Genomic DNA, 27,604 nt, shown 5'->3' on the forward strand with positions numbered 1-27,604 from the left:
TTACATTTTATTGAGTGCTTTGTGATTATAAAATGACCAAAAGAGTAATTTTCAAGTGTAATTTCTGAGCAAGGATAATGATAACCTTACCCAGCAGGCCAACATGCTGCGTGCCAAAGGAAGAGATTGAGCTTACAGCCATGCTATTTGGAGGAGGCAGAAACAATTTCATGCAGGGAGCCAGCAGTTAAGGTTGTATTCAATTATGCTTGGTGAACCACTATATAAAATGTCCTGGTTCCTGTCCCTTAAGTTTATTGCTTGTGACCAGCCTTAATGGGCAAGTGAGATAACACACAAAGAAAGGAGCATCAAAGGTGGGGATGTTTTTCTATATGTCATAAATGTGCCTATGCAAAGGCATTCACTCATGTTTTTCAAGGCTTTCATGTGACTTGTGACGTTATAAGTGCTGACGTGAGGATGTAATTGGAGTTTACAGTCTTTCAGGGTTAGAGTCTTTCATGTAAATGGAGTTTAGAGTCTTTCAGGGTTAATTAGTGGAGGTTAGAGGACGGAATTGTGATGAACTGACAAAAATAAGAAAGAAACCCACACCAAGACCAACCTGATAAAGAGAAAAGCTTAATCTGTACCGTTTCAGCTGTGTGGGAGATTGTAGCAGGAGCTGTAAAACAGCTTTATCCACTTTTTCTATCTGATGTGTATCAAAGAGCTCTGTATCTAATAGCAGAATACGTGCTTCCTGTTACTGGTGACTTAATGAAATACTGTTGTATACAGAGACACAGCTTGTGTCCCTAATGGTGCTTTTACTGTCAAGCTTGACTGAGTTTTATACCCTTAATTGGAAAGGTATCCTTTAGATCTGAATCCTGCTACGATTGGCTGAGTGTAATTGTAGATACTGAAATGAATCCCTTTCCTGTTTGTGCTTCGCACTCAGGGATTTTTGTAGCATGTGCTCATTTCTCAAGGTTTTGTTTTCTTGCGTGGGGAACGCGGTGGATTTATGGCTGTGTTAAACGAGGTGAGCTGGATGCGTGCTATTGGTGGTGCTTTTTGTATTCCTCAACTTGAGGTGACCTGCTGAGCTTGAAAGCAGCATAAAACTTGAAACTGACATCTTAATATTTGATTTGCTGTGATCGTGACCTGTTAACCTTTAGCTTTAATGGTGCTATATAGTTCTCCTTAGATGTTGCAAATGTACTCTACTGCGGGGCTGCAGTCAAGATTTTCTCTCTGATTGATGATAAAATACACTTTGTGTAACCACCCCTCCGCAGTGCGTGTTGTTTCTAGGAGATATCAATCTCCTGTGTTTGTTATCTCAAATTCAGGAGAGTCTTTGCTTTCTGATGTAATGTGGGCTTTGTGCAGATAATGCACTCGGCTACTTGATTAAGAGCTACAGAACGTAGGGTTTGTAAGGAAGGCAAGAGTTGGTTTCGTGGTGTGGTTCCCATCAATGTAAGCTGGAGATTGTACTAAAATCACCAACTTGACCACAGTGACCTCAACCTCTGGTGGTCAGGAGGGGTCGGAAGGCAATCCTCAGCAAGGTAGGTTACAAATAGTGGCAACAGTGAACCACTTCACTTAAACCACTTCCCAGAACGTACAGAGATGCACCAGGCATAGCTGTCCAAGGGCATTATAGGGCTTTGTATGGCGTGAGGATGGGATGGGGAGCAGCCACAAATGAGGAACCCTTTGTACTGTTCTTCTGCTGTGTTGATACGTGGGCTTGCAAACGTCTGTCAAGAGATCTGTACCCTTTCAATCTCCAAATAAAAATGTAATCAAAGGAGAGCTCTTAAAAGATCCGTTTGATTGGGAAGTGAGCTAACCGTGGCTGAGTATGAATGCAGAAGTGGAATCTGACATTACAATGCATGCTTCAGGAACTGAGAGGGATATTGCAGTGCTGGCAGGGTCAAAAAGCATCTTCTGTGAACATGAAGTATTTCAGCTAATGAATTGCGTTTGCTTAATTTTGACATTAGTTTTTTTTTAAAGGACTGCAGGTGCAGAGAGTTGCTGATGATGTATGGAGGGGATCCAGAGCTAGAGAAGCTCATGATCTTTTCCTTTCTAATCTTGGGGTCTGTGGCTTTTTAATCTGAATAATGTCACCTTAAATGCTTTTCTTTTTTGTATTTTTTCTCCCTCATCAGATTTCCTTTATACCCAAAAGGAGGAGAGAAGCTTCAGTTTGAATATGGAGTGTATCTTCTCAACAAAAACATAGCACAGGTTGGTACACTGAGATTTTTTTTTTTACTGATTATCTATCATCTCCTAGTGTCACTATGGCAGGACTACTGTCTTGTGAGGCTCTTCTCCATAGAGAACATCTGTCAACTGCTGGAGGCACTCTTCAAGTGATGGCCCTCACCTGCCTTACTGCTTTGTGTTCAAGACCTTCTCTGCTGCTTAGAGGAGGGCTTGCCAGCCAGTAAGCCTTTTTTTCCTGTTAAATGGTAAATACTGTGTGTGTACGTGTGCTGTTTTGAAAGTAGAAAGTGTTTTCTGTTATTTTCAGCATATTCATTTCTTTCTCATCGCCGTGCTCTTTAATATTATTATTTTAACTGGAATTCTACCTCAACACTTGTTTGATAAGAAAACACAGCAGTCTGGAAAACCGTAAGCCTTGCCAATGCCTGAGGTGTTTTTTTCTTTTAAAGCCCTATCCTTACTTCCTTGCTCTTATGTTGTTTTTTGGTTTGTTTGCTTTTAAATCATCTCCTGTGTTGCTAAATGCACGGTTAATTGCTTTTGCCTTGTACAAGCTGATGAACTATTGGAGATGGCATTGATACCTGCTGCCACACGCTTGGTATGGAATTCAGACAGTGTTCAAAAAGCAGAAGCTGATCCCAAAGGGACCTGTGGGGCCATTCAGGTTGGTGCATGGTCCTAAAGCAGGATCTGTGCATCTCTGCTTAGTTGATTACAGACCATGTCCTGAAAGATAGCCTGGGATCGATCAGTCTGTCCCTGTTCTTTTCTGTCTTGGCTGTTAAAAGCTTCCCTGACATCTCGTCTGTCTTGATTCTTTAAACCACGTAGCCTCTGATTTTCATAATCTGTTCATTAATTTGCTTTATATGCAAGCTGTTATGCATTGAAAGACAACTTCTCCTTGTCTGAGTGTCGTCTTTGGATCGCAGCTCTTAAGGTTGGAGCATTCTTGTTGCCTGCTGTTCTCCATCTGATCTGCATCCTTCTTGAAGCTCCGTTCCCAAAGCTGGGTGCTGTGTTGAGCTGTTGCCATCAAAGCATTGAGTAAGGGAGAAATCTTTGCAAGTCTTTGCAGTTTTTGTTAAGCTCCTTATAAGGTTTGTACCCTCATCAGAATAACAGTGAAATTTGTCCTTCAGCACAGGGCTCAGTCCCTTCTGTACACCATTCTGTGTGCAGATGACTCCTTTAAATGGCATATTAGGGTACCCCAGGCTGTAGCCTTAAGGCTGCACCTCTTTGATTCTCAGAAATGGTGGCATGACGTAGGAGATTGGGAAGTAAATGGTGAGAACTCAGTCTCAGCTTCGTGCTATTTGTGTGTGAGCCTGTTCTCTGTTCATCTAGGTCTCTGGATGGAAATACTGAGTGGAGCTGGGATGAAGCATAGATCCACATGTAGCCCTGCTTCGTTATTGCCACTTCCACTTTTGGCAGTGAACTGTTAATTACACTCAAAGAGTTCTTGCTCTGGATTCATTCTGTAGGGTGCTTTGCCAGTGTTCCATTTCCCCAGTCACTTGTGTACCACGAAGTGACAAAATAATGTATTTAAATTCAAGCAGAAACACGACAGCTCAGTTCCAACATGTTTGTGGGACTTGAAATAGGAACTGACTTGATGCCTGAAAAATCATTTTTATCCTTAATTTCTGTTTGTTTGGTTTGGGTTTCTCCTCCCAACTCTCTCTTCCAACCCTCCCTACCTTTGAATTAGAGTAACGCTTCTGGATCCTATTGTTTGGAGGGTTTTTTAGGCTTGGATTGTATTTACCATTTTCCAGACTTCTGGTATCTTGCCCATACTTCGTGTATTTTGGAAGATAACCTCCAATGGCTCTGAAATTACTTAAAGGCTAAAATAGCTTAAGATGAAGTTAATCAAATCCTGCTAATCTTGGAAATTCACTTAATCAAGCTGTTAATATAACTTAGACTGTGACTCTTTGTTGCTGGCATTAGTAATGGCAACCATCTGTTCACGCTTTCGCAGGGAAGACAGGAGTGAAAAAATGGATTAAATACTCCCTTTCCTTCAAATGATTGGTAGCTTTCTCTCTCCATTAGTATCAAATCCACGTTTTCCTTAATCTGTTCTTCATACATTCATTACTTCATTCTGTAGCTTGCGAGTGGCAATGCTGCTTGCTTTCATTTTTCAGCCTCGTGTGTTTTCCTGCATGATTCTGAAGTTGGCCATTGGGTCGTGTGGCAACAGCTACTCTGTGCTGCTTCGGTAGGTGAAATGCTGAACTCTTTGTTGAGCCCAAGTTGGTAGAGTTTCCATTTCCTGCAGTCTGGGTTGGTTGGCACTTGTGCCTGTAGTATCTTTTTTCTTATTTTAATAGGAACTGTCACCACTTCACTACTTTTCCTGTTCTTTTTCTATTTGACTTGTCAGAGTTGGGCCTGCTGAAATCACTCACTCTGATTTTATTCTTGTCCTGTTTCCAAAGGACTGTGAACTGTTGAACTCACGGTCACTCATTCCCGTTCCCTTCCTTGTAGCTGACTTCCAAAATCACAGGCGTGTTTTTAAACTCATAAAAGTAAATGAAGACTTGAAGGATGTATTTGAGTTGAAAAATGTTTCCCAACTTGCATGAGATCACTGGTGCAAAGCAGGGTAGTCGCTGGCCGAACTGTGTGAAGTGGTTTTGTTCTACACCAGTGGTTCACGCGTTCCTGGTTGAGGTTGTACATTGCTGACTATAAAAACATAATAAAAGCAAATCAGAAATCTTGGGGGGGGGGGCTTCTACTACTAATTTAATCATGAAAGTGTTACTGAAGTCTATATAAATCGTTTCAGTCACCTCTTCTTTGATGTTCTTTGTCAGCTATTGCAGCTTTCTATGGTTCTGCCAAGAGGAAATACCGCCTTGAAAGCTGTGTGAACAATCTAGCAGAGCAGGTAGATAATATATGGAAATACAAGAGTTCTGTGTTCAGGGCTTGATCTAAACCCTGAGACTGTTGGAATCAGCCTCCAAGAGAACGTGAACGTAGGTAGCTCTCAGCGTAACTTACCGGAGTTTAAGTTGCTCTTTGAATATCTTAAGGATGCTTTGGGAACAGCTTCCAGATACGCTTACTTTGAAGAGAATAGACGCCAAAAAGATGGAATGGGTAGGGAGAGGTGGTCTCCAGACCATCACAGCCTGTGAGAGAATCCTCTGAAGGCCCAAAGGGGTTGAGGAAACAAGTCCTGTGAGTGCTCTGTCATGAGTTAACGCGGATCCATCCATTGCTTTACTCCCTGGCTGCTGTGTGATGTCAGAGCGTGGCTGACCCTGCTATAGTGTGAAAGGAAGAGCTCAGGTCTCCATCCTCACTGAGTGCCTCGTGTGAATCCTGATCATGTAGGTGAGAAACAAAAAGCTCGGAAAAACCTGCACTGATGCAAATGGCTTCTTGCAGTTTCATGGAAGCTTCCTTGTGTATGGTTTTGTTGTGTTTTTCTTCTTTCCTTTCGTAATTATCTGGAATTCTCAGGGCAAGGCGAAATGTGAGTGGGGAAGAAGTGAGGCTGGGTTGATATTAACAAAAATTACTGAAATGCAAACTCTCTTCTAGAGATAAAGTGGTACTGTTTTGTGAAACAGCAGGATAATAACAATGAAAACCACATCTTGCACTCAGGAGAATTCAGCTGGAATTAGAAGCAGCCCAGCATTAGCTCGGTAGAGCATTTATTTGGAGAAACTTGCTTTGCTGTTACATTCCAAAGTCAAAACAATGTGTGTTAATTCTGAGAGTTCATAATAACTTCCATCTGTATGCAAGCACAAATTCAGTCCCTCTATTTTCTGTTTGTAATACTGAAGCCTTCACGATGGTCAGAGTAGTTTTTTATGTGGGATAATAGTAGGTAAGCCCATAAACTTCCAGTTGTGATTTCAGCTCTTTGGTAATGAACATGCCCAAGCATTTTTTTTTTTCAAAGGGAAATTAATGAGTTATACCTATTAATGTCAACAAATGGAGATCACTGCCGTTCCTGAGCACGGTCAGAGGTGAAACAGAATAAAGTTGCTGAAGATGGCAGTGAATTCCGTGGGTTGATAAAATGAATTTCATAAGCATTAGATACCAGGAGATAGCAGCAACAGAGCTTGTGGGGCCAGCTGTGTTTTCAGTGTCTGTGGAGTATCAGAAGAATGTAAAGCTTTAATATGGCAACGATATCAACTTTTGCATTGGTCTTTCACACGGGATTTCATGCCATGAAAATGGTTCTGTTGAGTGGATAAATGGTAGTAGCTCAGAGTTGAGATTTTTTTTGTGCTCAGCACCACACAACATGGGCAAGGTAGCATCTCCCAAAGAGGGTTCTTATCTTAGGGCATGGTCAGCTTGGCTGTGGGCTGTGATCAGCTGAGCTCTTGTAAGACCTTCAGCAGTGGTCTTGGTGCTCCAGGATTTCGCTCTTTTATCTTTTATGTTTATCTTTTAATCATAGAGTGTGGGGTATGAGTGTAATGCTTGACTTGGAAATCTCAGGCCTGTTGGAAGAGAGAAGCTTTATTGCTGCTTGCTGGCAGCCCTTCTGTTTCCTTTCATTCCTGCAGCCTTGGTTGCTCAGGTTGACTTTGGAGGCTCTTTGTTATGTATGAAGAGATGATTCTGCCGTGATTTCAGTGACAACCCATCCCTCTTCAGATCACAGAATCATGGGTTGGGTTGGAAGGAACCTCAAGGATCGTGAAGCTCCAACCTCCCTGCTGCAGGCAGGGCCACCAACCTCCCCATTTCACAGCAGCCCAGGCTGCCCAGGGCCCCATCCAACCTGGCCTTGAACACCTCCAGGGATGGATGGGGCATCACAGCCTCTCTGGGCAGCTGTTCCAGCACCTCACCACTCTCATAGCACAGAACTTCCCCTGACATCCAGCCTCATTCTTCCCTCCTTCAACTCCAAACCATTTCCCCTTGTCCTGCTGTTATCTCCCCTTTCCAAGAGCTGACTCCCCTCCTGTCTGTAGGCTCCCTTTAGGTTCTGCAGGCTGCACTGAGGTCACCCTGCAGCCTTCTTTTCTCCAGACTGAACAAGCCCAGCTCCCTCAGCCTGTCTTTGTAGGGAGGTGCTGCAGCCCCCAATCATCTCTGTGGCTCCTCTGGCCCCTCTCCAACAGCTCCCTGTCTCTCTTGTGCTGGGGACTCCAGACCTGGGCACAGTACTGCAGATGGAGCCAAGAGCAGAGTAGAGGGGGACGATCACCTCCCTGTCCCTGCTGGCCACCCCTCTGCTGATGGAGCCCAGGATGCCATTTGCTTTCTGAGCTGCAGGAGCTCGCTGCTGGCTCATGTTCCATTTTTCATCTACCAGGACCCCCAGGTCGTTCTCTGCAGGTCCTTCTCTCTAGGTCCTTCTCAAGCACTGCTCCTTCAGTCTCTATGGATGCGTGGGATTCCTTCAGCCCAAGTGCCAAACCTGGCACTTTGCTGTGTTGAACCTCATTAGATTCTCCTAGGCCCACCTTTCGAGGTGGGAGATGAATCCTTATTGAGAACACGTAATGTTACTGCTGGAGAAAAGCTGATGCTAAATTGTGTGGAAGATGTTACGTGGCTTCTTCCCTGTTTGTTACTTCCAACTCATACGTATACTATTGAAGAGAGTGCGAGTTACCATCTTGTTCATGAAACTACCAATTCAAGAGCTTGTCTCTAGCACGATCCATTCCAGACATGTTATTCCTCATCCAGTTGCAAGATTGCTTGGAGAGGAAGTGAATACTTTGGAGTGATGAAGCTAGATTCTTCTGGACCTGGTTGGAAGGGGATTTACTGCAGTTATCCTCTTGTCAGCAGCTCAATGAATTGTCAGCAGGTCAGTGAATTTTCTTGCAACTCCAAGCATCAAATTATTTCTTATTTCATTCTGTTGTTAAAGGAGAGAGACTCCAGGTAAGAACTCTGGAAGATCAAGAGACAAATCAACTCCTGAGTCCAGCTTCCATATAGAACTGAAGGCTCCCATTTAAGCCTTGCTGCTGCTTTAATCTTGGTTGCTACCTCTATCTGCCTTCAGTGGCCATGCCCTTGAAATGATGTTCTGTCCTTGCCTCAGCTGCTGGCTGTTGAAGGCAGACTTGCAAAACAAACCAGATGAAGCTGGGCTGTTCTACAGCTCTTTGCTTCCCTAGGGCTAAGGAGAGAAGTGAATGAGTCCTGTCTTATCCTGGCTCGTCACTGCTGCAGTCAGAACGTCCCTTCCCAGACATCACATCCACAGGTTTTGTGAAATCTCTTTAATTCATTGCACTGCATGAGCTAAGGGGTTTTTTTTCTGATCGTGTTGAATATTTGGTCAGCACCACCCCACGAGGCCAGGCTTCCCTTCTGATCCAGTCTTGATTTTTGTCTGATGACAACTGAGTGATGTTAGTCTGATATGTCTGTTCACATTGGCATGATTTGCTGAGCCCTGGCCAACAAATAGTTCTGCTTTCATCTGACAATCATTAACAACATCTGAACTTCTCTATTTGAGAAGAAAAAAAAAAATTGCAGGGCCAATCTTTTGTCAGTTCTCCCAAGGAAATTTGTTTATTTTCACATCACAGCACTGGAGATCCAAGCGAGGAACCTTGTCTCAATCTTCCTTCTGTGTGTCCAGAGCCACCGCGTCCACTTGGTGGCAGGCAACGTTTGCAGGTATTGTGTGATTTGGTAGAGAAGTTTGCACAGCTATTCCTGCTCTCCTGGGGATGTTGTTTGTGTAGCTTGTCTAAATAACATAATAACATTCCCAGAGGCATGGAAGAAAAGCAGAGTTTGTCTTGATGTATTTAGTGGCAGTCAAAGTGTTGTCTTTCTAATAGCTGCATGAAATAAAAGTTGAATGCCTTCCTGCTAGCGCCATATGTAAGAAACTGCACTGAAAATCAGCTCTTACAGATTAAACGAGGCAAGGTGCCTAGCTGCTGGCTCTGTTAGCCTATCTAACATGGGAGAAAATCAGTTTCATAATAGAAGCTATTAAACTTTTCCATGGGAAGTTGAACAGCAGAAATGTTAGGAGCAGAAATTTGTTTTGGCAATAAACACTGCTGAGCAGAAGTGTCTTAAAGAGTTGCGTGGGTATCGGTGTGGATGCAGTGCTTATGACCCTTAGAGTGCAGAATACTGTGACTTGCATACTACATCTTTTACGAGGCCCCTATCCTCAGATCATAAAACCTACGGTTGAGAAAGAATCCACTGTCTGAATCTGTGGCCAATTTAACTGCGTAGGGAAAAGTGTTCCTGAAAGAGCACAGGTTGAATCCAGAGCAGAGTCCTCATCTTGTCAAGTGCCAAGCATTCATTTGAATGCTAAGGAGGAAGGGACTGCACCTGAAAAACCACAAGTACCCTCTCCAGCTGCACGGAGCCAAAAGCTTTTAGGAGAGGTCTCATTCCTGAAAGTCTCCTAGGGCAGCAACGGGCTGATACCCAGCCAGATCATTTAGAACTGGGGAATTTACATGTGTTTTTTTGCAAACTGGTTGGAAAGCTTTCTTTTTTTTCCTTTCCTATCGCCCATGCCAAGATAAAATAGGTTGAAATGAGACTGGCTTAGCTGTAACTGCAGTCACCCTTTCATTCAGATGGCAGCCTGCCTGTCCTTGCCTGGAGGCAGTCTGCATTGATCAGTGAAGGATGAGCAGCCCCTCGGCTCACCAGCTTGCCCTGATCACATCACCTGCTGTGCTGGAGGCTCTGTTTCTTGCTCTGCTTGTACAGGATGATGAGGTTGGGTGGAATGGTGGGGCTGGTACCCCCTGCTGAGCCAACAGGCACTTTCCCAACTGAATTTTGGGGACCAGCCCATTGCCAGCAGTGCTCTGTGTGTTGGATCACTGGTGTGCTGCACAGCTGTCATCATCGTCCCTGCATGTTAACTCTTCAGCCTGCTGAGTAAGTTTTTAAAACAGTGAGTATGTGTTTAAAGTGGAACCAAGATTCAGTAATCAGAAGGAAAAGGGAGTCCTGATACAGTTAAGATGACACACATGAAGGCCGTTGCCAACTTAAACTGCTTTGTAGTTTATATAGGGATTGCTTTCTGCAATTGGAAGAGATGGGAAAGTGGGAAGTATCAAGCCATGGCACAGTGTATTAGAGTAAGAAAGAGTCTGTAATGTTTCCTAATGAGTAAGGTGTGTGCTCTGGAGGCAGGGCTTGACTTTCAGATACAAAGCATTAGCACCTGTGGAACTCATGGACTTCATTTGTGAGCCTGTCCTTTCCTTTGGGAGCCTCCTCACTTTCTGCCCTGTTGCCATCTATCTCTTAATGAGAAAAAACAACTCATGCTAAGGCACAGAGGCACTAAATCCATTCCTGTCACTTGGACATCTTTAACAAATAAAATCATATATCATAGAATCATAGAATGGCTTGGGCTGGAAGAGACCTGAAGAATCTCGAAGCTCCAACCCCCCAGTGCAGGCAGGGCCGCCAACCTCCACATTTAGTACCAGCTCAGGCTGCCCAGGGCTCCATCCAACTTGGCCTTGGACACCTCCAGGGGTGGACGGGGCATCACAGCCTCTCTGGGCAAAAATTGCTGTCAACTATCATTAGCAAGCAAGTGACAAGCAGTGTGAGCCTTCTTTTTTTCTGTTTTCATTTCCTCATCCACCCACACCCTGTGTTCTCTTGCTGCTCAGTATGAATGCTTTGTCCTCTGTAAGGCAGGCTCTTACTCTTCTGGATAGGATTTGGCACATCAGGGCACAAATCCTGTTTTGAAAGCTTTAGGTATGACAGCTGCTTAATCATCCATAAGTGCCTTTCAGCTTTGGTGTATACTGTGGTTGAAGTTCAGAGCGAGTCGTTCTCTGACAAAAGGAATAAGTGTGTCTGATGTCTGTTGGCTTGTATCATTTTTGACCAGTCCAGAATGCTTAGAAATCCAGGCCTTGAGAGGATTTCTTTTTCAAGAGACACGAAATACCAAATGGAATATTGCACCTTTCTCTGCTGACCTGGTGCATAATTCATGCAAATATCCTTTGAGTTAATATTGTGTTAACAGAAAAACAAAATGCAGAATCACAGAACGGCCTGGGTTGCAAAGGAGCACAGAGCTCATCCAGCTCCAACCTGTTCCTGCTGTGTGCAGGTCACCAACCAGCAGCCCAGGCTGCCCAGAGCCACATCCAGCCTGGCCTTGAATGCCTGCAGGTTTGGGGCATCCACAGCCTCCTTGGGCAACCTGTGCCAGTGCCTCACCACCCTCTGGCTCAAAAACTTCCTCCTCATATCCAGCCTAAACCCCCCCATCTCAGTTTAAAAACCATTCCCCCTAGTCCTATCACCATCCACCCTCACAAACAGCCATTCCCCCTCCTGTTTATATGCTCCAACAAAGCAAACCCTGTTTCAATCTAATAAATATAAGCTCCTAGTTGTTCTTTGGAAGGTTGTTGCTCAATAGATGCTGATTTAATGACCTCGACCTCAGCTTTTACATTTAAAATATACCACATCCTATAAGAATTGATTTTCAGTGTTGGTGTGACTTAAAGCCATTTGTCCTCATCCTTTGTGGAAGGGATGCGTTGTTCTGAAAGGAAACAAGTCCTGCACAGGTTTACCTACTGATGTTACACCTGAAAATCGTGGAATGGTCCTCTGGGAAGCAGTTCAGCTTTGGTGAAATGTGGGACAGGAAGCTGAGAATCCCCAAAGGTGATGTGTTGGATCTCTGGGATGGGCTCACTTGCTTTTCTATGGAGTCTGTTGCTCTTTGAGTAATGCTTTCTGGAAACAAGAATGCTTTCACTTCAAGGAACAGATCCCACAGGTTTGAATCAATGCTTTAGATAAACTGTTGAAAACTCTGTTTTGCTTTTCTTTTACAAAAGGCTTTTCTAGAACAGCACAGGAGAGGTAAGAGTTTGTGCTAGAGATCTACTCTTCTGTCACTGCATGCATGCCGCTTCATGGAGCCTGTTGTTCATACACATACAACTAATTCTCCAGGTTCCTTTCCTGCAGCATCTTAAGGTACAGAGTAAAATGACCCAATGCCAAATGAGAAAACTGCCTGTTAATGCTTGTGGAATGGATTTATTACAGCATAAAGCTAATACCACGTGCACATTTATGTCCTATTCCTTTTTTCAGCCAGAGGGTGGTGAGGCACTGGCACAGGTTGCCCAAGGAGGCTGTGGATGCCCCAAACCTGCAGGCATTGAAGGCCAGGCTGGATGTGGCTCTGGGCAGCCTGGGCTGCTGGTTGGTGACCTGCACACAGCAGGAACAGGTTGGAGCTGGATGAGCTCTGTGCTCCTTTGCAACCCAGGCCGTTCTGTGATTTCTTCAACGTTTTCAAAAAGTTGTTTGGCTCCAAACAAGGGCAAACCTCGTTGTTGTCTGAGCTGTTCACAGGCTTGTGCAGATGCTCAGCCATCCTCTGCACTGCTGCAGTCGCCCTGGTTGAGCCCATACAGCCTTTCAGCTTGTGGTCACTCTGTTTTCCAGCCTGAGTAAGGTAGGTGATTTCTCTGGCATATCCATGCAGTCCCAGAGCTATTGCCCTTTTGGTGCCTGTAGGTGAAAAAGCAAACTTAAGACATTCTCATGCAGTGCAGTATCACACCTGGGGAGCTGAAGGTGTAAAGCAAACAATGTGTTTCAGGTGTAGGTGCAGAGCATGATTTACCTTTCTCTTGGCTTTTCATGTCTGACCTTTCGTTCTGCCCCTGACGTAATGATTTTTATGCAGGCGTTCAGCCTGCATGAAGTCATAGGAAATCCGTGCCCACATCTCCTAATCCAATCAACATCACTTTGTGATACCGGGGTGTTTTAAGAAGTTCTGACCTGAACCTGGAGAGGTTATGCTGCGTAGTTTCATTTCTTCAGGCTGTAATGCAGCGAGACTACAGCTGAACAGCAAACGTGGTTTTAGTTATTGGAGTGCTTCACTGGTGAAGGGGGAAGCTTTTCTGAGGCCAGTAACTGCTCTATCTTCTAAATTGCCTTTTTTTTTCCTTCATGTTGTTTCTGTAAATGGTCATGGTGTATGAGAGGCACCTTTATGGGCAAGGGGGGCCGTGTCTGTTGTTTTTATAACAAGCCCACCAAATTTACAACGGCCACCACGTTTTACGGGCATGGTTCACTTATGTAAGCGGCTGTTTCCCCCTTTGACTGTGGTTTCCCATATCCTTACTGGGACACCAGACTTGAACCATGAAGGCTTAATGCTCAAGACCTCTCTGGAGAGGTATTGTGTTTACTGTCAGGAAGGGCTTTGCTAATATGAGCAAGGGAATGCAGGAGGAAACACAACTTTTGGCTCATCGAGATGTTTTAGTTCTACAGTGCGTTCTGCATGCACTCGAACACGTACTCCTATTTCCTTATTTTCTTGTGGTCTGTCTCCAATAAACACTATTGCTGTGAAACCAGAATCCAGTGTTAAATATTGCCTATTATCAGCCTTCAGCTTTAAAAATTAGAAGAATTCCACCTAACAGCTTGCTCAGCATCCGTGTTTCGCTTCTGCGCTCAGGCAGTGGTCAGAACTTGGTGGATGGGAAGGGAAGAAGCAGCAGGTTAATGTGATTCTAAGGTAAATCAGAGAAAGCAGGGAATGAGGCGCTGAGGGTGGGATGGGTTGGAGGTGGACTTGGGGATCTTAGGATTCTTTTCCAACCTTAATGATTCTGTGATCTTGATGATTACATGCCACTGTTACAGATAAAAGTAAGAGAAGAAGCGAGTATCTTGACAGCAGCCTCTGCCTCGTGGCTGGGATGTGATCAGCCTGTTTCAGAGTAAGCATGCTATAAAACCAAGTGTGATTGTAAGCAGCCTTTGAAGGGCCAGCATAAAGCACAGCTGCTGTCCTCTTACTGCTTTGATTGCTGTTTGTATGCCTTGTTTGTTAGTGCTACATCTGTGGGAGTTCAAGGTGATATTCCTGGAGGCCCTTTATTTTTTCTCTTCTTTCTTAAGGACAGTTTGAATTTAAAAGCTTGTGCTCTGTGGGTTGATGAAGGTGCATGGATTCTCAAGGTTGTTGATGTAACTTATTTCTCTTATGAGTTTAGTATTCTTAGAAGAATTGCAGAAGAAACGTCTGCTTTTCAGAATGGGTTTCTGAGCAGTTCTGAAACTCATCTGGGAGGAGAAGGCAGGTGTTGGCACATCAATATAAAGTCACTTCATGAAAATAGGTCTGTATCTGAGCACTTCTAGGAGGGTCACTTCCAATGACAACCTTCTTTTTCCTTCTCAAAGCAGAAGGGAGTCCCATTGGAAAGGGGAGATAACAGCAGCACAAGGGGAAATGGTTTGGAGTTGGAGGAGGGAAGAATGAGGTTGGATGTCGCGGGAAGTTCTGTGCTATGAGAGTGGTGAGGTGCTGGAACAGCTGCCCAGAGAGGCTGTGATGCCCCGTCCATCCCTGGAGGTGTTCAAGGCCAGGTTGGATGGGGCCCTGGGCAGCCTGGGCTGCTCCGAAATGGGGAGGTTGGTGGCCCTGCCTGTTGTAGGTGCTGAAGCTTCGTGATCCTTGAGATCTCTGCCAGTCCAAGCCATCCTATGATTCAGAGGTGAGGAGATCTTGAAGATTTGCTATCATTACAGAGCTTCCCAAGAAATTTGGTGGCAGGGAAGCCTTGGTTGGATTCACTTCTAAGCTGTGATCGATATTGCCTGACAGTCTTTTGAAACTCATCTGGATTTTTTACATTTAAGTGTTTACTTCTGTGATATCACTGATATACCACGATGTGTTTCGCTAATATTGCAGCTCTAGACTAGCTTTGCAGTAAACATGCATAGCAGTTCAGAGATGGAACAACCAGCTAAGCTTAATGAACCAAAGGCAAGTGACACGTTAAGAGTGCAAATAATCTGCAATTTTATGATTTCCCCCAAAAGGTACAAACACACACACCTGTTTATATAGCAGCAGGCATTATTTCACTGATCCCCCAAGGTTGTTTATATAGCAACAGGCATTATAACAACGCTTTCTGTTTTCATTACTGCTGTGCTTAGTCATCTGAATCCCAGCCAGCGCTCTTTCATACTCTGAAAAGTCATCCAGGATCTTGTAAAACAATTAACTATGTCATTTTATTAAAACTTGCTTTTTATATTCGTGTCCCAGCGTTTGACAACCTCTGAAAACCTTCTGTAGATGCTTGGCTTCCTCCCAACGCCGTGAACTTGATTGAGAGAGAACAGTCTTGCTTCTATTTTCGCTTGTGTGCCTTCACATTTGCGGAGCAGATGTCCTTTTAAACTCCTTGATGCTATCAAAAGAGGAAGCCCTTCCTCACTTAACTGAGAGTCATTGAAAATAGCACGTGCACAGTGTAGGAGGGCCTTGGGTTCCCCCCCGTTGCATGGATGCAGATGGTGCTAGGAGAGCACACTCCAGGGTTGACCTGCTGTCTCACCGTCTGAGACTAAAGGAAGTGCAGAAATGCTGGAGGTTTCGATGCAGACTGGCTGTTCTGCATACCAAGTACTGAAGGGACCGGCGTTTTGAACTTTATTAACATAGTCTGAGCTGTAAGACTGCTCCCACGTGTCTTAGAACAAGATAAATATGGCTGGGGAAGCGGTATGCTAAATGATGAACAGATGAGCTCAAAATTGGAGTCATTTGGAGCTCCCAACAAAGAGTATTCTAGAGCAGATACTCTGTGGTTTCTGGTTGGAAGTAAATACATCTGCTTGTATACTGCTAATCATTAAGTGTTCTAACAGGAATTAGTGTAGGAAACAGTCTGTTCTTCTTTGCACGTAACTTCAGAACAGCCTTGTTTTCTATAAGAGGCAGCTGCTTAGTGGGAAAAGCCCTAATTTTGGTTTTGGGTATACAGCCTGGTATTGCACAGCAATAGAAAGGTAGCTGAGTGGCTCCTTGTTAAGCCAGTTTAATTGAGGGAGTGGAACAGTCCTTGTGCCACTTATGTTATGGAGAGTATAAGACAGCAGCTGAATCTATGCAGTTTAATACACATTTTAAGACAAAAATACCTTTTGCTCTGAGAACCTTGTATGTATGGTTCTTCACAATGCTGGAATAAATAGCACAGCAGCATAGCAGGTACCCACTGGTATGACAGGCTGATCTTCTGCAGAGGTGGAGTCGACTTCAATCTAAACTTCATCTCTTATTTCTTTAGGTTCTTTTTTACAGGTGTCCTTTAGGATTATCTTAGGACAAGCCAAAACTCAGAGTCTTGAACAGAGCAGCCCCTGGGCAGTTACCGACTAACAGTTATAAATCCGGCCTCATCTGAGTTTTCAAGCTTTTCACAATGCTGAACTTCAGTTTGTCACATGGAGCTTCTAGAGGGTAGGGATCTCTTCTGAATGAAAGGATCCCACGGGTTGAATTTGGGTTTGTTTCCAAAGATCTTGTAGAAAAGTGCCTCCTGCCTATAGCAGGGGGTTGGAAATAGATTATCTTAAAGCTCCCTTCCAACCCAAACCAATCTGTGATTTTCACCAGTTTTACTCCTTTCTTTTTATCTCTAGTAACCAACCTGGAGTGATGTCATCTCAGAAGCCAAAGGAAGAAAGCTCCAAAAATGTCTCATTTTGAGATGTGTAAAAGTTATTTCTGTATAATTTAAGACGTCTCACTTCCTAATTTCCTTCCTTGAGCTCTCTGCTTGTGAAGTATGATGCATCTCTTCCTTCTGTGGGATAAGTGTTGATAATAACTGGTCAGAAAGGAGGCTTCAGGCCACTCTCTGAAGTGCCTGCTGTCTGCAGTGCAGTTCTTCCCCAGCCCATGTCCACTACGTGTGTTTGCTCAGTCACGTAGCACTGAAGAACATGAAACTGTGTGTAGGAGCTAAATATAAGCCAGGAAATGGCAATTAGAGCATCATTAGTGATTTATATGCAGGGTCTACGCAGCCATTCAAAGAAGTGAATGCTAATTGTGGGCACTTGTTCAGCTTTGGATGGCTGGGTCTGTTGCATGCTGAAGGAACCATCTCCTCTTGGTTCCTTGCTATCTCAAGGTGGGATGGTGACATTCAACAACTGAAAACAGAGCTCTGTTTTAGGAGAGCGAGGCAGCTCACGTTCAGCTTTTCTGCTCTTGTTTGCCTGCAAACAGAATGTAATTTACACAGTAAAATCTATCCTGTTTATTCTAGAGGCTTCCCAGAACTCGCATCCTGCCTTTCCTTGCTGTGCATCTCTCCTGTTTGCAATCTCACAAAGCTTTTAGCCAGAGCAACATTTTTTTTTGTCCGTGCTTTGAAACAAGCACGGCTCCAATGCATTCCTCTGATCTTGGCTGCTGGGATTAGAAAGATCCTTTAATCCAGTTCTTTTCATGCTATGAAACCTTAGAATTTAAGGATGACTGTAAAAACGAGTGTTCTATTAAAATCCAATTGTGGTAGGAGCAACAAATGTAATGCTTCTAATTAATTTATTTTTTCCTCTTGCCTCGGGCTGGTTCTTCGGTTAACCAAACCCACTGTAATCCCATCAGGAGAATGCGGTGATCATTTAGCAATTTATATTGTATGGTTGTCTTCATCCAGGTTCTGTCAGTGTAGCAGAAAAATATGAACCCAAGCCCACCATATGACTCGGCCATGTCCATATGGAAATAATAAACCACGTAATAAATGCTCTCCTGTTGTACAGCGCAGAGCTCGGGATGGGTTTCTTCCAAAGCAGTTTTTCTTTCTACAACACAGAAGAGCACAGGAATCATTCCTGGTTTCGAGAGTTTTGTTTTCCTGTGGAAAACCTGTTTGGTGCTTTGTTTGAGCAGGATTCCGTGAGCTCTTGGTTTGAGGCAGAAATCCTTCCCATTGGATGTTGCTTTCCTGCGGTCTGCTTTCAGGCATTGCAGAAACAGGTGTGGAGCTCGAAAAATACAATAAGATTAACTTTGTAGGATTGTTCCGTGTTTCATCGCTTGGCTTTGTGAGTATTGAACTGGGACAGCCACTGTCTGTGAGTGTCTGAGGTGGAAGTGCTGGAGGGTTTGAACATAATGCCCACTGACAGCTTTGAGTACCTGAAAGGAGCCTGCAAACTGGAGGGGAGTCAGCTCTTGGAAAGGGGAGATAACAGCAGGACAAGGGAAATGGATTGAAGTTGAGGGAGGGAAGATTGAGGTTGGATGTCAGGGGGAAGTTCTGTGCTATGAGAGTGGTGAGGTGCTGGAACAGCTGCCCAGAGAGGCTGTGATGCCCCGTCCATCCCTGGAGGTGTTCAAGGCCAGGTTGGATGGGGCCCTGGGCAGCCTGGGCTGCTGTGAAATGGGGAGGTTGGTGGCCCTGCCTGTTGTAGGTGCTGAAGCTTCGTGATCCTTGAGATCTCTTCCAGTCCAAGACATCCTATGACAGCTCCATGTCACGTTGGTGCTGCTTCCTCCCAACACCCTTTCCCAATGGTACTGGAATTTTGGGCTATTTCACATATTAGAACCAGCTCAGGGAGGTTGCGCAGAGCAAGTTTTGGGATTCAAATCTGTAAGACTCTTTTCCCCTTCCACTTGCTCGTTTGAAAGACATTTTTATATTGGGGCCTTCTTAAATCATAGAATATCATAGAGACGAGCAGTTTGAAATGATCAGCATTGGCTGTTACATTTAGAATCACCAAGGTTGAAGACGACCTACAAGATCATCCAGTCCAACCGTCCCCCAGTCACCAATAGTTCTCCCAAAATCACATCCCTCATGTGTCTATACGTTCCTTGAACATACTGTATGTGCTTCGTATGATAATCTGAGGGTAAGAACAACTTGCAGTTCGTGTGGAGCCAACGTGATTTCTGTTTGTGCCTGTTAATGCTTGGGCTAAAGCAAGCTGATGTTAGAACCTGTTTCTGAGCTACGTGGTGCTGTATCTGAACGCTGACTTCAATTATGAAAACACTTCAATGTTGATATAAACCATTAAAAGAACACAGATTCAGTTCAGCTGTTGGACAGCATGTGTTTGTAGTAGTTGACATTAGTGTAATAATTCCACTACTGGTTCCAGCATGCGTTGATGTGCTCAGGATGATGGATGGCTCTTGCACGGAATTAAACGTTGGGAGCTGGTGAATGTGTGGGACATTGTGTTGAAATTTGGGCTGCCCACCTGATGGCTCTTTGCACTGAGCTGTGAGGCTGCTCTCCTGTTACAGATAGGAAACGGAAAGGGTGTAATGAGGTTTAACAGTTGTACTGACTGATGGGTTTGTCCCTGTTCTTGGGTGGGTTTTGCTAATGTGAGGTTATGAGCATTAAATGGAATATTTCCTTCAAGGTAATAGATGGCCTGGAAGTGCTTGATTATCCTACAGCTTCTTTGGAAACTGGCTGGATTAAGGGAGCACGTGATGATATCCATCGGGATGTGGGGTTTGGAAAGCTTTACTGATTTTATCTTTGCCTGTTTTTTGTAGCTTAGGTATCAACATGGGCTGAGTACTCCAGATCTAAGGCAAACTCTTCCTAACCTGAAAAATTTCATGGAACTCGGGCTCATGGTCAGATGGTAAGTAGTTTTATTTTTTCTTTAGGGATTCAAAGGAGATGGATGCTACAAAAAAAGAAAGAAAATTAACTTTTGGAGGAGTGTGGGAGAGAAAGTATTATTGTAAATGCGATGTTTTGACCAAAGAGGGCGTGAATTAATCATTCTTTTAAGGTTGTATGTAAGGTGCAACTGCTGCCAGCCCTTCTATACTGTGGCAGTCCAGGAGCATGGAAGACCTTAAGCAGAACAGATCTTAAAAGCCTGGCCAGCGTCTGCTTTCCCATTTGCTTTGAATATAATACAAGTGAGCTGCATGGGAGTCTGTGAGTTATAATCACAGAATCATTAAAGCTGGACCACCAAGATGAGCACAATCGCTGCTGTGGAAATAGCTGTTGTGTGTTGAGCGTTGTTGAATGGGAAGCTCCGTTATTTGGTGACTGAAGGCAGGGCAGCCTTCCAGAGAAATGCTAATTGCTTCTGCTCTGGTTTGCTGAGGAGGATCCAGAATCCTCTCCATTCCCTATACAGAAAGTCACAGAAACCAGTCTGCTCTGTTACAAGGCTGGCATGCCTTGCAGAAGCTGTTTCAGCATAACGCTTGAGCAACTCTCCTTCAAACCACTGAGATATCCTTCACAAGACCATTTGCAAGCACATTCTTGCAGGCTTTACGTGCTTTGTGCTCATTTATGTGTGATCTTTTGAATTACGTATGCTTGTGCAGCATCTTACCTTAAAACAATTGTGTCCTGCTTTCCCATCTTCACTCTTTGAATGCCTGAATCCCACCTAAACGTAGCACTGCAGTTTTAGGAGCCCTCAGTTAATGATTCCCCTCTGCCCCAATGGTGTGGAGTTGGTGGATGTTCCCTTGTGTCATTGCCTTGCTCTTTGCAGATATTCCAGGTGCTGCAAGGTGTCGAAAATATCATCCAGTGTGAGGTAACACCACCAGGGTTTGCTGCCAGATCACTTGGTGCTGCCCTGGTGACTGGAGATGGACTCAACACTGCTTCAGCTGATTGGAGAAATAATCTCTCTTGTCACAGTTAACGCTAAATTAGGGTGGAAGAGTTGCTCCTAATGAGATAATAAACTATTAAGCACTAATGGGCAGACGTTAATAACTTGGAGCTGGTTTGTGTCTTCTGGGAGAATCTGAAAACCCAAAAACCTGATTTGAAACGACACCACTGTGACCCTGGCTGATCTTTAACAGTGCAGTTAAAGCTTTCTAGGGCTGTTCGTATTGTATCTGAATGCCCTGAAGCACTGAGCAGACCCTGCTGGTGTATGCCATCTTCTCACTACTGAAACTTCAAAAGAGTTTTGCTTTCTCAGAGCTGATGATTGCTGCCTTCTGGTAGACTGAGTCTATCTTTGTTCCTCCAATACGCAGAACGTGGGAAGGAGAACAGCTATGAAGGCAGCTTGTGATCACACAATACTAAAAGGCAAGGGGGGGGAAAGAAAAAAGAGCTTTTCATTGCTGCTCCAATTGAAAATGATAGGAGCAGGCTTTGGATGGAGTTATGTGCCTCGGAGTAACGTGGCTCAGTATCAGACCCCTGGAACAAGAGTTCTGCTTTTAGTAACAGCCCCTAAAGTCCTATGGGACGTCACTGTACCAGAGCACTTTCCAGCCCTTATTTCTATGCTGCACTTTGCTTTTATCTTTCCTTCAGCCCTTGCGTATAGAAATGCTGATCAAAGTGAGCAAAGCTGTTTGGCAAATCGTTTGACTGGGAGAATAATCTTGGCAAATACGGGAGGAGGAGAGGGATCATCTTTGAGCAGAGCAGTGCAAGTGTTGCCTGATGGAAATCCAGCTCAGCCAGCAAACAGAGCCTGAGAAAAGGAAGCTGTGGTTCTCGTGCAGTTCCACATTCTCAGTAGTTGTAACCACAGCTGAAAAGATTCTCCCTTCTTTTCTTATCCCGAGGTGGGGGAAGAAAAGCTTCAATCATCAGGCAAATATTGCTGTCAGTTTGTTATTTCATCCATCGCTGTGATGTCAAAACCCAAAGATGACGTGTGGTCACCTAAATAAGAATACAAAGGGCTAAAATACCCAAACTATGGCTTCTGTAGTGCCTGAACCTCGTGTGCGGGCTGGGATGGGTGCAGGTGGCCCTCGAATAAGCAGAGAGATGAGGGCTCTGGGTCACAAGGTGTACATCTCTGCTCTTCCCTCCTAGTGTCCATTAGCTTTGAAGAGCAGATAGTGTCAGCTTTAGGTATTTGTTGGAGGTTTTGCCTTCGTGCTGCCAGGTTGTTTTTTTTTTCCTGTTAGGTGATACGCAGTCATTAGCGAGACAAAACACATTTTTGGGCCGGATAATATTTCAAAACATGTAGGAATATGAAGCACAGTTCTCTGGGAATATCACATTCCCTCCTTGCCCCCACATGAATGTCTATGCCTCATTTCCTTCTCACCTCCACGACTTGCATGCATAGTTGTTCTTTTTTAACTTTTTCTTAAGGCTGATGACTCTAAACAAGGCTCCTTGGTGCTTCCTAATAATATAAATGGAAATGAGCCTTTACAGGGAGCCTGGCTCAAGGGGAAAACTGGCGAGACTTCCACAGCCAGGCACTGCAGTTGAGCACATGCGTAGCGGAGCACAGATGCCCACTGTCTTGTGAATAATATCTGCTTACATATATTTAAGCAAGCAGAAAGGCCACCAGCTGTTAAAATGAAGATTGGAAGGGATTTTTCGTTTTCAGGATACAGCAGGTGAGTAATCTGTGCTGCAGACAGCAGTCGGCAAAGTATTTCCAGGCTATCCTTCATCTGTGGGATGAGAGCAGGAGCATGTGAGGTGGTGATGAGTTTTTCTTATTCACACATTCATTTACACTGACTGGTTTGGTTTTCTTGTTGTTGTTCAATTGCTGGTTTTCAGTTTCCTTCGTTATCACTGCAGACAGCTTTTGCTGAACGGCTGTCAAATCACAGTCGTGCTGTGACTTACGTTGCACTTAGTTTATCTGTGAAGAGGACCTACTCATAGCTCTCACTGTTCTCTAGAGACATCTCTGTTTCTCTTCAGCCTGGAATTGAATCCCAGAGATAAACAGGGTAACCAAAATCTGTAGTTATTTAATTCAGGCTTAGCCTCACTCTCTGAGAAGGATCAGATATACACATCAGAATATATATATGTATATATATCAGATATATATATACAGAATAGTTTTGTTACTCCTGCAGATGTGGGGATGATGTTTAGTTTTTGTTTTCTCACAACTTTGGTTGTAAAACCAATTAGCCCATTATTTCAGGCTTCAGTCGGAGCAAATTTGGCAGTTTTCTATAGATTTCTTTGCTTCAGGCTCTGATGAACTGCATAGTTCTGCCTGCAGCCTTTTGTATACCTGCAGGGTTGGACTGAGGTTTAATTGCGTTGCTGCTGGATGCCTCTGCCTGGGGAGACTTGTTTTAGTTTCTCAAGCATTAAATGATGAATACATGTTTTCACATCGCAACTTGCATGATTTATTGCATCAAGCTTGCAGGTCTGCAAGCTCTGCTTCCCTCTTCATATCTCCTGGCACCTATATTCTGCTGTATTTACCTTTCTCCTCGTGTGCCCCAACTGCAGAGTATTACTGTATTATACGTAGATGAAGCCGGGACAGATCTGCTGCTTCTGCACATGCTGTTACAGAGGCTAAACAACACCAAAGCCTTACTTTCCTGCTATCAGATTTAGATGATGTCTCACTTTCGTAAGGTGAAAGATGACGAGCTAAAGTTTTGTTTGATTTACATTTTCCCAGTTGTGTTCTCCAAAATCTTTGTTTCCTTTTGGGAACACTTCTCTGTATTTCAGATTTCTCAAGCATGGGATCTCGCTGGCTTCCCGAAAAGCAGCTCATTTTTAAGACCAGCATTTGTTGATGCATGAGGGGCCCTATGCAGTTGTTCTCTGAATATCTGAAAGTATGCAGTTCATTCTAGCTTTTGAGACACTGAATCTGTACTTTACACCTGGACTGCTTACACATATACACTTGACTTTGTTTTATTCCTTTCTGCGTGTTCACCTTTGTCGTTCACAAGTCAGCCTGACTTCTGAGGAACGGTATTTGTATTAAGAGCAAATAAAGCAGCACTCTGCAAACTCGAGCAGTGCAGTGAGAAGGCTTTTCCTAGTGAAGAAATGAAACAACAGGATTAACTAATGTGGTGTTAACGCACGTGTTCCTTTAGAAATCCTTGTCTGCAGTCAGGGAGATGTCCTTTGGGACCCTTATGTAAAAGCTATACCCAAAGATGCTTGCACACCAAGGCCTTCCACTACTTGAAGGGAGCGGATAAACAGGAGTGGGAATGGCTGTTTGTGAGGGTGGATGGTGACAGGATAAGGGGGAATGGTTTTAAAGTGAGACAGGGGAGGTTTGGGTTGGATATGAGGAGGAAGTTTTTGAGCCAGAGGGTGGTGAGGCACTGGCACAGGTTGCCCAAGGAGGCTGTGGATGCCCCATCCCTGCAGGCATTCGAGGCCAGGCTGGATGTGGCTCTGGGCAGCCTGGGCTGCTGGTTGGCGACCTGCACACAGCAGGAACAGGTTGGAGCTGGATGAGCTCTGTGCTCCTTTGCAACCCAGGCCATTCTGTGATTTCTTCAACGTTTTCAAAAAGTTGTTTGGCTCCAAACAAGGGCAAACCTCGTTGTTGTCTGAGCTGTTCACAGGCTTGTGCAGATGCTCAGCCATCCTCTGCACTGCTGCAGTCGCCCTGGTTGAGCCCATACAGCCTTTCAGCTTGTGGTCACTCTGTTTTCCAGCCTGAGTAAGGTAGGTGATTTCTCTGGCATATCCATGCAGTCCCAGAGCTATTGCCCTTTTGGTGCCTGTAGGTGAAAAAGCAAACTTAAGACATTCTCATGCAGTGCAGTATCACACCTGGGGAGCTGAAGGTGTAAAGCAAACAATGTGTTTCAGGTGTAGGTGCAGAGCATTATTTACCTTTCATTGTGCTTCTTTGCAACCCACTCCATGATTCTATCGTTGCTTCTGAATTGCAGTTATGCCTTGGTTTGTATTCTGCTAGATTCAACAGGAGGCCAATGCATAACATTACAGCAGAGGAAACTCTGGTAGCTTAATTTATGAAGATTTTTTTTTATTATTTCAAAAGCACGTGTCAGAATTCCATAGCTGCCAAAAGGCACAGTTTCACCTCAGCTTCGTACTGGCAGCCTCCCTTAGCATCCCTGTCACCACCGTGTGTAACTTACCCAGTAATCTCAGAGAAGGTGAGAAGCTCTTATTGCTTTGTAGCACGGTTGACATGATATTGGCCCAGGGCTGTGCTTGGAGCTTCAGGCATTTCAGATGGCTGTAAACCAACTTAAACACCTTCATTTAGCCTCCATGCTGCCATGAGGTCATAGTTTGCAATATACACACACACACAAAAAAGATCAAATGCTGTTATTTTTTTTTAAAGTATTCTCATACCAAAGAGCTGTAGCTGTGGATTTTGGCTTTGGGCCCGACAATCAAGATTTAGTGTTTTGACCAGCTGTGATCCAATAATGTTCCTCAGAGGAAACGTTTTGCAGGGAGGAAAAGGTGCATATTTGAGCCTGCAAATTGTGTTCTGTCTCATAGTGCTTTACAGTTTCTCTGTGCCCTTTGCAGACGGATTAAATAATAGCAACTGAATCTGACCAGAGAAACTCTTTATCAAAACCACAAACGGATTCCAGTTGTAATCTGTTCTCTAGGAAAAATAACTCCAGAAATGGCTGCCCACTATTTCAGTCAGCGTACCGTAGGTGTTTGCAGTGCGGAGTTCACGTCTTGCACCACGGGTCTGAAGAATAAAAATGAGTATTCTGGGGGAGAAAACAGATACCTCGTAGATTTTCTGCCAGTAAAACTTGTAGCTGAGGTTAGAGTCTGTATAAATTGACGTTCTAGATTTGGATGCAATTGAAGCACTGAAATCAGTGGTGATGTAATTCTCTTATCTACGATAGCCAATAAATCAGAATTTCTCTTCCATTTTTGCTTTTAATTTGGAAATTCTACTTCCTAAGAGCAATCTGACCTACTCCTCTGTGTCACTCGTCCCAGTCTGATCCAACTGGATGACTAAACACCATTAAGACCCAATGACAGTTCATCAGGCCAGGTTTTCCTACTCCACCAGTTGCAGGCTGTTCCTTTTGGGCAGGTGTCCACATCTGTTTGCTGTCCCAGAAGATCAAGCAGGTCATTGTGTCAGGAAGCTGAACCAGCTCACCCCTAGTGATTCAGGTCAAGGCTGTGCCTCAGGGCTGCACTCTGCATGCTGAACTTGTTTGGCTAGCAAGGATACCTTGCGCTCTCTACAGTTTACGGGCAATTGGATGTTAATTTTCTATGTGAAGTGCTTTTTCTTATTAATTCCATGAGCTGTGAAGCTGATAAAGCACTTCTTTCTCATGGCTTTGCCTTGATGCAGTGCTGTGAGTTTTGGTAACCATACAGACGTTGCTCAAGGGAAATGTGAGTAGAATAGAGTTCCTCTGTCAGCTGCTTGTTTTCGTAGAGATTAATAGCAACCTCGCACATCTGAGCTCTGTGCTTCTTTGGAAACGTTATTTCTGATCTGAAACTACGGTTTGACTTCATGTTCTCACCTGGGGGAAGGTGAGGGAGCAGGAGAAGATGCCTTGGCTTGACTGTAGCTGAGAACCATGCATTTTTTATTTCACTCACTGCAGTATGATGATCAATCGCATAATCATAAAATGGCTTGGGTTGGAAGGGACCTCAAAGATAATGCAGTTCCAACCCCCTGCTGTGGGGCAGGGCTGCCAACCACTCAATCAGTCACTAGATCAGGCTGCCCACGGCCCCGTCCAGCGTGACCTTGAACCTCCAGGGATGGAGCATCCACAATCCACAGCTTTTGGGTACAGAGACCCATTCATTCTAAACCGGTTGCTCAGTTCATGGCCAAGAAGAGGCATCCAAAGGGGAGGATGGTCCCCTTCATCACCACGGGCTCACAGCATGGTGTTGCTCACCTTTCTGTCCACTGCCTGCACTGTTATTTTTTTCTACCAGTGACTGTGGAAAGAGGGTAGGCAATGAACTCTTGGATGGCTGATCTCCAAAGGCCTTCATGTGTATTTATTTTTATCTAAATGCCGTAGCTAATATTTGATAGGCGCTTAAGCCATTCTGTTGACCTCATTCCTGCTCTCTCAGCTTTAGGCTGTTATCCCTGTAATTATTCCTGACTGAAGCTAAGCCCATCCCATTCATATTTATTGGCAGTGAGGAATAGTTTCAGCAATCTGCCTGCGTATGTGTCCAGCAGATTAAAACCCAATCTTACAGGCTGAAGTAGGGCCCATTTAACCGTATGTAGTTTAAGGAGCCTGGCTGCAAGTGCTTTTTGTTTTAATTCATTAGTTTGAACGCTGGTATGATAAATGAAGATGATTCCTGCCATGTTGCCCTATGGACTGCCCTTATGTACTCTGCTAAAGAACTGGGAGGTTATTTTGTAAATGAGGGAGATTAGCTCTGCATTGCTGCTATGTTTAGGCTGTTAGATCACTTAGCGTAGATCATTCTGCCAGTTCGACTTACTAAGAGGTTTTTTTTACTTTGGCTGCTGTACTGAAGAGGTATTGTTCAGACATGCATAACATGTTAACTTGAATGGCCTTGTCATAACAAGCACTTGAAAAACTCTTCTGGTCCTGCAAGCTAATTAATGTCTCACCCTTTTGACTGCATCTACAAAGCAGTTTGGCTGTATTTCTTTTTAGGAGAAGCTCGAGTTTACGTGCCCACCGGAACAATTTGTAAAGCTGCTTCTCTCGAGCTAATTAGACATTACAGTTGTTCATGTTCATTGTACTCAGGCACTTACATCTCTGCTGTTTCTTCACCTTCGT

At 44.2% G+C, this 27,604-nt stretch overlaps 1 protein-coding gene across 13 annotated transcripts in view; it reads left to right on the forward strand.

Moving 5' to 3' along the window:
- UVRAG (UV radiation resistance associated) overlaps positions 1 to 27,604 on the forward strand; it is a 110,595-nt gene that overhangs the window by 48,504 nt on the left and 34,487 nt on the right. For 7 of the 13 annotated variants that reach the window (XR_008203334.1, XR_008203336.1, XR_008203333.1 and 4 more), the window contains exons 13-14: positions 2,142 to 2,220; positions 19,613 to 19,704. Coding sequence is in view for 5 of the 13 variants with exons in the window: in XM_052670753.1 (XP_052526713.1) it covers positions 2,142 to 2,220; positions 19,613 to 19,704 (171 nt within the window). In the remaining 8 variants the exon portion in view is untranslated. Of the gene's footprint in view, positions 1 to 2,141; positions 2,221 to 4,373; positions 4,448 to 16,716; positions 16,741 to 19,612; positions 19,705 to 20,586; positions 27,601 to 27,604 lie in introns of those variants that run through there. The other 6 variants (XR_008203353.1, XR_008203342.1, XR_008203375.1 and 3 more) reach the window with 4 other exon arrangements.

Source organism: Tympanuchus pallidicinctus, unplaced genomic scaffold (assembly GCF_026119805.1).
Source record: "Tympanuchus pallidicinctus isolate F22 unplaced genomic scaffold, pur_lepc_1.0 scaffold11, whole genome shotgun sequence".
Lineage (NCBI taxonomy): Eukaryota > Metazoa > Chordata > Aves > Galliformes > Phasianidae > Tympanuchus > Tympanuchus pallidicinctus.